General features: G+C 39.7%; 1 protein-coding gene across 1 annotated transcript in view; it reads left to right on the forward strand.

Moving 5' to 3' along the window:
• The window catches only part of csmd2 (CUB and Sushi multiple domains 2), a 251,381-nt gene that overhangs the window by 149,591 nt on the left and 87,922 nt on the right, over window positions 1-13,868 (forward strand). Inside the window, 9 exon segments of the mRNA XM_051955076.1 lie at window positions 775-962; window positions 1,724-1,912; window positions 2,494-2,610; window positions 3,150-3,365; window positions 4,249-4,437; window positions 5,885-6,054; window positions 6,187-6,343; window positions 6,534-6,725; window positions 11,114-11,240. Coding sequence (XP_051811036.1) covers window positions 775-962; window positions 1,724-1,912; window positions 2,494-2,610; window positions 3,150-3,365; window positions 4,249-4,437; window positions 5,885-6,054; window positions 6,187-6,343; window positions 6,534-6,725; window positions 11,114-11,240 — 1,545 coding nt within the window.

The following is a 13,868-nucleotide window of genomic DNA, read 5'->3' on the forward strand; positions in this document are numbered from 1 at the left end:
GGATTGCGCAAATCTCAAGCATCAATCTCTTTTTTTGTTCCATTTGTATAAAATGTTGCTTTTATGTCTCTAGTATATGCCAAATGTCAACAGTATGCTAAATTTTTTTTTGAGGAATCATTACATTGGCTAATTGTTGGTTCTCTACAAGCTTAGGAAGTACATTTTTTACATTTTTATTCAAGTCATTTTGAATTACACTGAGTATAGCCTGTTTACACAAAAGCTGATTAACCCACTTGGTGGCTCCAGCGCTAAAATGAGCTGTTGACCAGTATTGACCTCTTTTTCTGATCATTTTGTTCAGCACAAATATATATTTGGAATATGGCAGGTTTTAATTTTTCATTTAATAGTACTCTAAGACTTCGTACAACTTGCCTTAAGACTCTCAACATTTCATTGAATATTCTGCATTAATGCTGTTTAATTTCTAACAAATGAACAGAACACACAGTGAATATGAAGCTATTAATTGACGGTCTGGATCCCCAGGGCAATTGCCCGCTGTCTGGTTTGTAGTCTAATTTTGCACGTGCCATATTGTAAACCTAACACAAAACTGAATATGATGAGAGTTTCCTTTGAAATTAAATACTCAGAAAAACTTTTTTTTTTTTTAAAGCAAGCTACATGTCAGACAAGCTAACTGTTTGAAGGACTCGTTTTTATGTCTGAACTATAATTTCAATTATTGTTTATAAGCACATTCATTCAGTCGTGTATGCTTGTAATTGATTTAGCAAAAAAAAATTCCTTGTCTCTTGTTTTCAGGTTTCGCACTGAGGTGAACTATGATGTCCTTGAGGTGCGCGATGGACGTTTTCCTTCCTCACCTCTAATTGGTAGTTACCAGGGCACCCAGGTTCCTCAGTTTCTCATCAGTACCTCCAACTTCCTGTACCTCCTCTTCTCCACTGACAAGAGCCACTCAGACATTGGCTTCCGTATACGTTATGAAAGTAAGAGCTTGTGTACTTGATGGCACAAAAGTGAACCACACATCCAAAGAAATAGGTTGTGATTCATTCACCCGTTGTCCACATACTCTAATAGAAATGAATCCATTACATTCAGGAAGGTGAAATCAGAGAGAGCCATAACTGGTGCTCACTGTGTTTGTGAAAGCTGTTCAGACGAGGCTGTAAATATAATCTCAGCAGGCTGTCAATTTCACAATGAAGCTGTACTTATTAAATCACCTATAATTAGGAAGTAAATGGGTCAAGATTATTCTGTCAGATGTTCCTGCCTTGACACATATTGCCAAGCTGAAAATTACATTTACCTTGTCACATTTGTGTGCCCACACACTTTTCCCATAGACCAGCCTTCACTCATGTAATTCAGTGCTCAGTCACTTCTACCTTTGTGGTTCACACTGGTAGCCTTTTGTACATTCTCTGTTGGTAAATCTCTGCAAAGCTTAAATAATTCACTATGAGTACTACTTCACCGGAAACTATACAAGGTAGATTGGAAAAGAGCCCTGAAACTTCTTATGTGTTCATTCCTGTCGAAAAAACATGAATTATTTATCAAGATTACTTCATGAAAGCAAACTGCCTTTTGAATTTCCTGACCTCCACTTGACCCGTTCAAGGCAGGGAGATGTAAACCTAATTACACTGCAAGCAGCCGGATGTTGAGGTTTTGGGTCTCCATTTTTGATCATGCGATGTTGATCCTTTATTTTTCTGTCTGTTGTCCTCTTTCTCTCCAGCCCTGCAGCTACAATCAGATCACTGCGTGGATCCCGGTATACCTGTCAATGGGCAGCGACACGGCAATGACTTCTATGTGGGCGCTTTGGTGACATTTAGCTGTGAAGCAGGGTACACACTTAGTGACACAGAGCCTTTGGAATGTGAACCCAATTTTCAATGGAGTCGCCCCCTGCCTAGCTGTGATGGTATGTTCCATAATATTGACCTAGAAATGAAGAGTCGCCTGCCAGATTTCTCCTACTCATAAATGGGATTAAAGCTAAATTCATTGTCATGTGTTGTTACAGATGAAACATGAGAAATCGTTTTGAGCACTTTGCTTCATATTGCATCACGTTTAAATTGCTGTGTATTTCTGACTTATCATAAAATCCATATAAAAGGATTCTTTCAGTGACTCTTGTTTTAGACTTTAAAAGTTTCTGCTTCATTTCATCAGAAATTTTTATATGTATGGCAATAAGCTTACCCTTTGATGTTTCCCTTATTCCTCATCTGTAAATGCTTTTATATTTAAGGACTGTATTGATTTCTGCCCACTCTGTGAAGATATTGATAATACCACTCTCTCCTTTTTATGCTGTTTTGAAGGGCACCTCTTGTAAAATGCATTTCACCGCATTGTAAATGCACAGACAGGTTTTGCAATTTTTTCAGGAAATTTTATCTCTGTCTTCAAGCACGCTCTGATTTTACCTCTCTGCTCTCCTCTCGTTTCTCTCTGTTCATCCATCTTCCACTGTTTCCATTCGCCCTGTGTTGCCAGCATTGTGTGGAGGTTATATCCAGGGCAACGTCGGCACCATTTTGTCTCCTGGCTTCCCAGACTTTTATCCGCATAACCTGAATTGCACATGGATAATCGAGACCTCCCATGGCAAAGGTTAGCAGAGAAATGCCGTGTCAACACATGCAGAAGTCAAATTCAATTTCCCTTACAATGTCATTTCCCCCGGTTGAGCGGCCTTTTTACTTTGCCGAACTAGCTGTCTTTGTCAGACTGGACTGCTGAGAGGCTGGCCTAGGGCTACAGCGCCAAGGGATGACTCTCCGGTTATGTCACCTTTGGTCGATGGCTCACATCAAATTGACACAGCCTTATTTACAGATGCTCTCTCTGTGTAGATGTAATGTGTTTGATAAGTACGAGGACAGGAAGACAGGGGATTGATGTGTCATTCATTACGAACCTGTTTGAACACTGTGTTTCACATGAATCCAAAGACTCCAGTGAATATAACATTTAGTCATTGTTTCTTGCTTAATTACAAATTCTAACTAGCAAGAATGTATAATTTGATTATGCACTGCATGTTAATGGCCACCAAGGCTTTCAGTTATCTAAAATAGCAAAGTTATTTTTTTCTTTTTAAGCAAAGACAAGATATTCGAAGACTCCATCTTCAATTCTCTCTGTTGCAGGTGTCCAGTTCACCTTCCACACCTTTCATCTTGAAAGCCCACATGACCATTTATTGGTGACAGAGAATGGCAGCTTCTCTCAACCACTATGGAGACTGACGGGCTCCACATTGCCTCCACCTCTCAGCGCAGGCCTGTTTGGAAACTACACAGCACAGATCCGTTTTCTGTCTGACTTCTCTGTTTCGTACGAGGGATTCAACATCACTTTCTCTGGTGAGAATAAACTCAGGCATTCACAACACTGAGAGAGAAAAACAGGGATAGTTGGTGTCAGTGCCGGGCCATACCAATCATTTCGAAAAAAAACCTGAGAGCTAGAATTAAAAAAGTTTAGAACATAGAGCAATTAGGACTCAAGTTGAGTGGAACATTATAGATCCTTTTAATGACCTGGGTCTGTTTCAAAATGTTCTTGACACAAACAGCAGTACGCATTTAAGTTGTAGAGGAGGAAACCATGGAAAAGGAGCCAAGTATGTCTTATAGAAATATGTAATTACTTGCACTTGAGACTAAATAATATAATGGACAGTGTCAAGAAAACGGATTCACTTTAAATGAATAAAGACCAAAGATGATTTTTTTTACCTACTGAGAGTATCATTTTTCTCTGGCGTTCTACACACCAACCACTAAGAACACCAAGGCTTAGAAAAATAAATATCAATACAATCTAATAAACTGCTATAGACAGTCTAAAATACAAAATATCACCCATCTCAGCAGTGACTGAATGGATGCAAGATTGAATCTTTGAAATGGTTTCATACCCTGCAAAGTCCCCTTGAAGCCTCTGCTTTTGTAGTTTTAATCAACAACATTTGGTCCTTTGATGTTTAGACGTGAACTTGAATTTAGAAGTGATTTGTCATCTTTAGGAAAGTTTACCCTCCCTTTTATCTACTGAGCCATTTTCTTTACCTTTCAAAGTATGAATGAAGTCTCATTTTGTTCAATTTACATTTTCACACCTCTATTCATCACAGGCAGTTCAACAACAACAACAACACCACGACATTCTATGTATAATAAAATGCTGATACTATGGAGTCTCACCTTTTATTTTTATTCTCTCTGTTTTTTGTTTTTTTTTCAGAGTATGATTTGGAGCCATGCGAGGATCCAGGAATCCCACCCTACAGTACCAGAAAAGGACTGCAGTACGGCGTGGGCGATGCCCTTATTTTTTCTTGTTTCCCAGGTTACCGACTGGAGGGTCCAGCGAGGGTTGTGTGCTTAGGGGGCAGGAGGCGGGTGTGGAGCTCCCCTCTGCCAAGGTGTGTTGGTAGGTGGTCACATGCTTTATTTTGGCTTTTGTCACCTCCCTTCTAATCCTCTCCCAGTTCCATGCCAACACACTAGCCCCTTCACATAAATTCACAAATTAGGAAATGTACAAGACTCTCAGTCATGTTGGAAGATGAGTCTTTTCCCTTTCAATTCTCCTCATTATCATCCACTATCCATACACCCACACTTTGTCTCTTTATTGGATAGTTTCCCAGAATCAGCCATTTTTGACTTCGTCCAAATTATGTAGTGCAGCTGTTCTAATGAGGATGACGTTCTAAAGCTGAAATATGTTAATCACTGCTATTGCTTGTTATTGCATGGTAAACATGAAGGGTCAAAGATTTGGGTCAACGTGTTGATTCGATGGTGCAACAAACTTTAAGAGCTACATATACGTGTTGATATGAAAATAAATTGTGTCCTAATGATAGGCAAATCACAGACCATGGCAGTCATTGACCTACTTGTGTTTGTCCTTAGTGTGGCTCTTTTTAATTGACTAAAAACACCATTAAAATGTAACAGCATATGGAACATGGAAAGAAACTACATGAATTGCACTGAAAATACTTTTACCATTTGCACGTTTAGTTTTGTTTCAAAGCTTAGAAAGTCATTTGTAGATCGTTATGATTTTACACTCGATTGGAAGCAAGTAATTACACTTTAATAAATCTGATTTTAATTGGGCCACATTTGTTTTCTTTATGTACACACAAATTGTATCCGATTTGTTTCCAAATGTTTGTTTTGAGTGTTTAGGTATGTGTAAACTAGGTCAATCAATTTCCGGACAAAAACTTTGTATTTGTCTGCCTCATGTTCCTCATGGCTCATGTTTAGTTTTCTGTAGCTTGTAGCTGCTAGTTTGTAGTTTCTTGGTCTTTTTGCCTCGAGATAAATCCCGGTTTTTGAAGCATGACAGTGAAGACACAGTTTGATATTTTCATCATACTCATCACAGCAAGCAGCATTTTAGAAACTTGATACTTCTCCATGGGCCTCCAGGACAGGCCCTATCTCCTCACCTTATTTTACCTCACTGCATTCAAGAAATGTAAAAGTCGGGGTACATTTGTGGTCATTTAAATTCTGCCAGTTTTCTGCAGAAAACTTTGTTCCCATTTTTTTTTTCCCACTTTTTTCCCTGATGTGATTCGGAAAAGGCAATTTTCAAATAGAGCTGAAATTACTGTTAATCATATTCAGATTGCAGTGTGATTATGGTGATGTGCCACTCAAAATTCAGGTGTAGTCAGTGACCACATTCCTCTCCCCATTACCTCTCCCATCTTCCTTTGCATGACGGCATGAATAAATACGCACTGAGTTTCAAGCATATAGCGATTGACATGTCCTCTGCTCTCTCCAACACCACCACCTTCTCTCTCTCTCCCTCTCTTTCTCTCTGTATCTCTGCTCCCTCTCTTTTATTCTAGCTGAATGTGGCTCATCCGTGACTGGCATGCAAGGGGTGCTGCTCTCACCCAACTACCCCGGTTACTACGGCAACAACCACGAATGCATCTACTCCATCCAGACGCAGCCTGGCAAAGGCATTCAGCTACGAGCACGGGACTTCAGACTGGAGGAGGATGACATACTCAAAGTGAGGGGGTGGTGGGAGTTGTATCCTCCCCATGCGTGTACGCAGCCTTGTTAGCATATCTTGCGTGCACAACACCTGATCGTCTTAATTCGGATTCTTCCTCCCACTCCCTATCCGTTCTCTTCCTTCCAGGTCTTTGATGGCAGCAGTAATAAGGCTCGTCTGCTGGGGGTGTTTACAAGCAACGAGCTGCTAGACACAACCCTGAACTCCACCTCCAGTGCCATGTGGCTTGAGTTCATCAGCAATGCGGATAACACCAGTAAAGGTTTTGAACTGCACTTCACTAGTGAGTAGCACTCCCTCTTTTGCATACAAGCCTTTATTTGCATTTAATTCCAGCATTTCATTTTAGTTTGTAAATGCTATATCCAGTTTCCAGCTTTCTTTGCTGCATACTAACCACACTGATTCTTTCTTCTTTAATGCCCTCCCTAATTCTTGTGCCATCCACATTTTCCTTTCGCTCTCCCTTCAAGGTTTTGAGCTGGTGAAATGTGAGGATCCAGGTGTTCCCCAGTTTGGCTATAAACGAGAGGACAAAGGTCATTTTGCGGGGAGCACTGTGTCGTATAACTGTGACCCAGGCTACACCCTGAAAGGCCCTGAGGTGCTCACCTGCCTGAGAGGGGAAAGGAGGGCATGGGACAGCCCCCTTCCACTGTGTGTTGGTGAGTTACATGCTCCTGAAATTGGCCACTGTGGTGCGTTCATGGTGATGGCAGAAGTGCTGGTATATTTGCCACTATAATTCTGATTATCTTCTAAAGATGTCCTGTCTTGCAAGCTGTTATTTTTTAAATCTTGTCCAGTGGCAAGTCTTAAGTCAACCCATTAATACCACTATATAAACATACCTTTGTCCAAATTAAAATGCAGAAATACTGTGAGACCAACTAATTAAACTATTAAAAATAAAAAAGAAATTCTTTAAAAGTGAAGCGATTTATTGTTGGATACATTTCATCATATTAGGTTATTGTTGTGATGCAGCAACAGTTAAACTGTATTTGGATGTTGGAGCGAACTGTTAGCCTATTGACACATGGCTCACAAAACAACTAATCAAATTTTAGAACCCCATATATTGTGCTAATGAAAAAAATAATCTAGTAGCTAAAACCTGTCACAGAAATGTCATTGAAGTGTAACTGTAGAGTAAAATTAAAATACTTTCTGTCAAGTGCATCAAAGTTGTATTTAGGTGCGATGTCTCATAACGTCAGCTACCGCATGTGTGTTGTTAAGTTACCTAGTGTCATGCAAGTTTATGTTACTCTGCAATTTGTGTGTTATGAGCTGTCATTCCTTTGCTAAATGTTGCATATTACTCTGTTAAAAAGGCAAATATTTGAGGTTACATAAAGTTGCATTATGTTGTATCATAGTGCATAACAGTATTTATTTTTATTTTATTTCTTGTTTTTTTTTTTACCTTTTGGCATACTGCTAATCCAAACCAGCTTTGTTTTTTTTTTTAATGGATGTCTGACCTAGTTCCTCATCCTAATAACAATGTGAATAAACCAGTGCAGGTTTAGAAAAGCTCCGTGGTTTGTTTTAGCTCTGCTATTTTGGGGCTTCCATTTGGTTGCTTTCCCAGCACCTTATTCAGTGCATTATCTCATCGAAAATGACTGTGCTCTATTTAGCTTTTCACATGCATATTGCATCATGATTGCAAATTCCTCCTTTCACATATTTTTTATTTATTTTTTTACTCAAATAAGATGCACTGTATCAGCAGCACCACTGTGCACGGGAGGCAGGGTTTTAACTGCTGTCTGAGTGGGATTTGAAGACTTTTAAAGTCATTTTCACAAAGCTAATTTCTCCAAGGAAGATTAGCAGAAGATACACCCAGGTGATCATTTTATTTGCAGAATTTATCTATAATCACCTGTCACTTGGTTCAAGTCAACACAAACATGGCATGCATATGTTTTCAAAATGATTAAGCTGTTATTTATGGACAAATATTCTACCTGCATAGAGCCCCGCTAATACACCCAGAGCAATTTTTTAGACCTCCCCCAGATGATATTTTGACAGTCTCTCCGAAACCAGCCAGAAACTCGGTAAGAAAAACACGCAGACAGGTGTTCTTTGACATCACCCAGGGTGATTAGAATAGTATTGCTCAGCTCCCTTTTCAACCCAGACTGACAGGTAATTTCATGTTTAGGGATAAACAACATTCAGCAAACTGTATATACCTGTCCTCCCCATGCTCCTTACGCTGCAGATGATACTTTACAGCCGGAGTGAATTTAGGAACAGATGAGGGACTGTTTCGATTTGTAATGATAGAATTATTTTCTGGCAGTGAGGACACACTGAACACAGATGAGAAAGGTCTGGCAAACCAAAACATTTTGGGGGATAGTTTGTGTCCTGAAAGTCACAGAGGAGGGAAGTTGCAAGGTTGAATCCTAGAGTAGCTCTGTTGTGGGCACAGTTGTCAACAGCATTGTATTCCAGTCGCATTTAAAATTACAATGTTTCCCCAATCTGTTAACCAGTCAGCAACAACCCTAAAACCACCTGCCTTATATTGCTTTGGTCCTCTATTGTGCCACCAAAACAGCTCTGACTTATTAGAAACGTGGACCTCTGGGAGTGTCCTGTGGTGTCTGGCAGCAGATCTTTTGAGTCCTGTGGGTTGTGGACTATGGACCCTGTGGATTGGGCTTGTTTCAGTGCATCTCAAGGATGCTTGATCACCTTGGGATCTCAGGGATTTGGAGGCCAGGTCAACACCCTGGGCTTTTTGTAGTGTCCGCTGAGCTGTTCCTGCATTGTCTTGCTGCCATACATGCATATAAATGCCAAGACCTGAGGTTTCCCAGCAGGTCATTGCATTGCAGCATGATGGTCAAGGCTATACACTTCTCCTTGTTTTAATGTTATGGCTGACTAATGCATAATTACAGTTAAAATTTGTATCTGTTGTACATCACAGATTTATAAAGATTTATGTCCAACTGACATAGTTTTTGTAAACTGTTTGTCCAGTCTGATTTGTGGGTTTTTCTTTGATGTTTTATATCCATATATAGCAAAAATAAAACATATTTTTTCCTCCCCCACGATCACCCATACACACGGTAATCTTTTGCAGAGAGCAACATTGAAACTTCTTTGAGTAGAAGGTAAGACAAGGAAAGATAACTTAAGCGCTGATTTTAGAAAGAATTATGTGGAGATGTAGATGGAAGGAGTAGAGTAGCTCAAGGAGTTATACTGGCATGGCAACACTGAGCAGTAGTTTCTGAGGTCATAAGGCAAGAAGAAAGAGATGGCTTTGTCTTACTGTGATGGATCACCATCTTCTCTTTTCACTCCATGAAACAGCAAGTTTTCTTCAACAGAAAAAGCGTAAGAGTGGGAAAAACCTGAAAGAGTCTTCTACCTCAGTGAGAGTGTAAAGATTAAGATGTTCACACTTTATTTATTTTTTTCGCATTTTACATCTCCTTTCAGTCTTCTCAGGCCTTTTCTGTTTTTTCTTAGAGAATGTAAACAAAAATGATAATCAGATATTTAGCAGATTTCAGTAATTGTCTTTATGTGTGTGTGTATGAGTGTTGTTTTGCAGCAAAACTGATCAGAGGGGATCTCTGGTGATTACTGCTGTTTTATGGTGTATAATGCATGAGGGAAAGGAAAAGAGGATTATGGGAAAAGATAGGGACAAAAAATATATATTTGCAGCCATAATAACATATCATCTTTGTCAAATGGATCATCAAAATATTTTGATGTCCCTGTGACTTGTCTCTATCTGATCGTCTTTTTCTATGTATAGCACTATTGTATGATGATAATTTAAGCAGTTCTCTCGTTGGTTACTTGCTCCTTCCCATTTTGTGTTTGTCTCTTTATATCTCTGTGTATCTGCTGTTGTTGCTGCATTCTAGTATGAACTCTGCTTTTCACAGATGGAGTTTACACCCATCACCATCATCATCATCATCATCATCATCATGATTCCCAGACCTCCATTTTCCTTCTGTTTAAAGGAGCTATTTTTCTCCCAGGGGGAAGGAAAAGAAACAAGAACACTTATAGCATCCTCTTGTCAGTTAAGATGGCCTCAAAAATGTGAACAAAAACACTAAAAAATCTGATGTTGTTGGGGAGCATTCTTTCTCTTTTTTTCTTCCATTCAGAGTAGAAGGTGGTAATTGAAGGAGGGCTGAAAATTGCTTTTCAGTCACAGAGCGTTTCTTATAGCAATTCATTACTTGAGGGTAAAAAAAAGAAAAAAGAACTCCATTCTTTTCACGGTTCTTGACAAAATGTTTTGGCCTGTGATTTTGCTTTGTAGTTTCATAGAGGTGTATTTGTGTTGTCAGTTTTCTAGAGACTGAGCTTATGTTGGGTGCGTTTTGTGCAGGCTTGTTGAGCATTCTTATGAAAGTAGATGGAATCATACCGACTGCAACCACTTCTACTTCACACACCCGTGAGCATGCTTAGTGAATGACACGCTTCTGATGAACAAGTGGCTCGTAGCAAGTCTTTCTTAGTGTGATCACTGATACTTTGTTATCACATTCATGCGTCTGTTATGGAAGCGCATGCTGTGAATATTTTATTCCTGGATCGTACCCAAAAATATGACATGCGTTTTACCATATCAATCACAGCATTTTCTTAAAAAGTCGCACTGAAGTTGAGCCTGATAAATTAAATGTTGTGTTGTTCACTCAACAAGTCCATCAGCTTTCAAAGGCAACAAGATGAGATCATGGTTGAGATGGTGGATTGCTTTTGCTGAGCCAAGGAGACACATCGAGTATATTGAGTTGGCTGCTCTCCCTCTTATCATTCAAATTACAAACAAGATGATGGAGTACATCACATTGGAGTATTTCACTGCTATGTCAGTAATTAATAATGATGAGAGGAAACTGATGAGATGCACTTTACTGGAAGCAGGATAGTTCTGTTTCTGTTATGTTAAGTATATTAACCTTGCTGTATCATTTATTAATTTATCTTTTATGCCTCCGTATTCATCTCTTCATCCTTCTGCTTTCACTCCTCTTTCTAGCGGAGTGTGGGGGCGCCATCAAGGAAGAGCCTTCTGGTCGTATCCTGTCTCCGGGCTACCCAGCTCCGTATGAGCACAACCTGCACTGTATGTGGAGCATCGAGGCTGCCCCAGGAAGCACTATAAGGTCTGAGCGACACCCTTGGTTTCCTTTTCGTGTACTTTCTCGTTTTCTGATTACATTGTTCTTTTACAGACTTTCTTTCAATCCACCACCTTTCAATATACTTCCAATTTAGCCCCTTCCTTTCGCAGGGGTATTCATCACTTTCACAGGCTGCTGTGTAATCAATCTTCAGTGAGCTGCTGTTGACCAATAGCTGAGTTTCAACTGGGTGAGAAGAAGTGCCACCTCAGAGCTTTTAGGTTTCAGACTACGCAAAAGAAAGTCCTGATGAAATTTAGGCAAGCAAAATCCTGCAGTATGTATTGATTTGGTTAGATGCTTTTTTTTTTTGACAGACTGAACTTCTTGTAGTTATGCTATAGTACTTTTTAGCTGACATATATTGACTATTGTATTTGATAGAGACCTGGGAGACCTGTTACGAGCTGAAGGACCACTCCAACTAGAACGTGCAGCAGGCGGAGAAATGATTCATTTGCTGCTACACGCAGAAAGTATCAGTGATTTCCTTTCCTCTTGATGAATAATCATTCTGGAAAAAAAGTATTTCTACATGCAGTATTTATTTGGTTTGCATGGGCACAGAAGAATTCAGCTCATCAGGCTCACTGTGTCCTTCTGACCACCTGTTTGAGATGAAGCTCACTTTCTGCTGCCACAATAGACTGCAGAGCAGGACAAAAAATGCCATAAATTACACCCATGATTAGATAGCTGACTAGTGTCATTAACTACAGTCAAAGAGAGTGGAGTTGTGTGCATCCACAGGACGAGAGACAGCATAGTGACATCGAGGACCACAGCAACCTGGAAGATCGCTATGTAAACGTATGGTGGCAAAGAATGGTAGTGAGTGAACCAATACCAGCAAAGGTATGAATCCCCATTTCTAGTCATAACCTTGAAAGTAAAATAAGAATGAAAGCAAGATGCATAGATTTGTGAGTCAGACCTTTAGCCTGGAGTAAATGTGATCGCATGGATTTAACTAAATCTGCAGGGAGATTTGTGACTTAGTAAATCGAAGATTGTTATTTAACTCCAAAAGATCATCAGATATCCCACCAGATGTTCCACCATAATCTCATCTCTTCCCACTCAGATTCAATCCAATGATTCAAACCGCAGCCAACAGCCTTGTCCTTGAAAAGCAGAAAAGAAAACAACTCCTTCATTCTGAGTCCAATCAAGGCTTTGCTCAATGCTTAATGTGCAGTATCACACTACATGTTTTTTACCATGAGATGTCCTTGAGTGTATTGAAACCTTAACCCGGGTAGCATTAGCTTTTATCGTGTATCCATTTAGCTACGTAGGGCTTCAGACAAGTTCGGATCAGTGGAGCTTATATACTGTATTGCCATGATACATGATGTCCATGTTTGTAACAGAACTGAAATGAGTGGCAATTAAGCTGCACACACGCACTAAGCAAAGTGTGTTTGATGTATTCATAAACATAGCTGTGTTTATGCACTGTCATGTAGCAGAAATGTAAACTAATGCAGTAATCTTGTAAGCCAAGATACTTAAAGGAACAGTGCTTAGGGGCACAGTGCTCTTCAAGGAGAATACTGTTAAATCCATAAATGCATGTGTATGTGAAAGAACATACGGAAGAGGCAGGGGATATAGTAGATGATTTAAGTGGGAGAGCTATAGTCTCTCTTCTCATAAATTGGATTAACTTTTCCAAGACAATCACATGCTCATCATAATACAGCATTGTATCTTCGTTACTTATACATTTTTGCACACACACACACACACACACACACACACACACACACACACACACACATATATATATATATATATATATATATATATATATATATATATCATATAAGGTGTTTACATCCGCGTCAAATGAATTGTCCAGGAATCATGCTGCTTTTTGCATTCTGTGCACGTAATTCCTCAATTTTAAGCAACAGAAAATGGTTGCAAACAGAGGCAATAGCTGTGACCTGCAGACACCAGTAGAGATTTAGCAGGAGTATTTTATCCTAGTAGTGCTGTGGCTTTTAATACAGCTATTTTTAGTTCCTGCTTTTCTCAGGGGCTTTTTTAGCTTCGTTTCGGTCACTGTTTTAGTCAGATCCACTGTGGATAGAGTTGAGCCAAAACAATGAAAACATGTCCTAGTGCTTTTAGACTGCACTGTACGTAACTGTTGTTCACTGTAGCCTATGAGTCTGCATAATATTTTACAGCTCAGTGTGGTGTCTGCATGGATTTATTTGCGTGTGCATGCTGTCCCAAACCTTGCACATCTGACATTCCTCGGTCCCTGGTGATTGCTAGTTTGGGTTCATTAGTGCCTTCACTACCTCTGGGTCGCTGCCATTCCTCTGCAAGGTATGCTCCACATCTATGCCTTTGATCCTACGCGTGCAATTCATTATTGAGAAGAATTTGCAATGCATTAGCCCAGGGATTCCTTGTATATCAAGCGGTGTAGCCGGAGGTAGCGCACTAATCAAATCGTACTGAATTTGTGTGAGACCAGAATTTGTGCTTGAGTGACAGTAGACTGCTAGAGAGCCCATGGACTGATTTGTGAAGAGTTATTGATGGAAAGTGAATATAGGTAGGCGGTACAGAGTGGAATAGAGGCATAAAGAG

This window comes from Acanthochromis polyacanthus, chromosome 11, assembly GCF_021347895.1.
Source record: "Acanthochromis polyacanthus isolate Apoly-LR-REF ecotype Palm Island chromosome 11, KAUST_Apoly_ChrSc, whole genome shotgun sequence".
Classification (NCBI taxonomy): domain Eukaryota; kingdom Metazoa; phylum Chordata; class Actinopteri; family Pomacentridae; genus Acanthochromis; species Acanthochromis polyacanthus.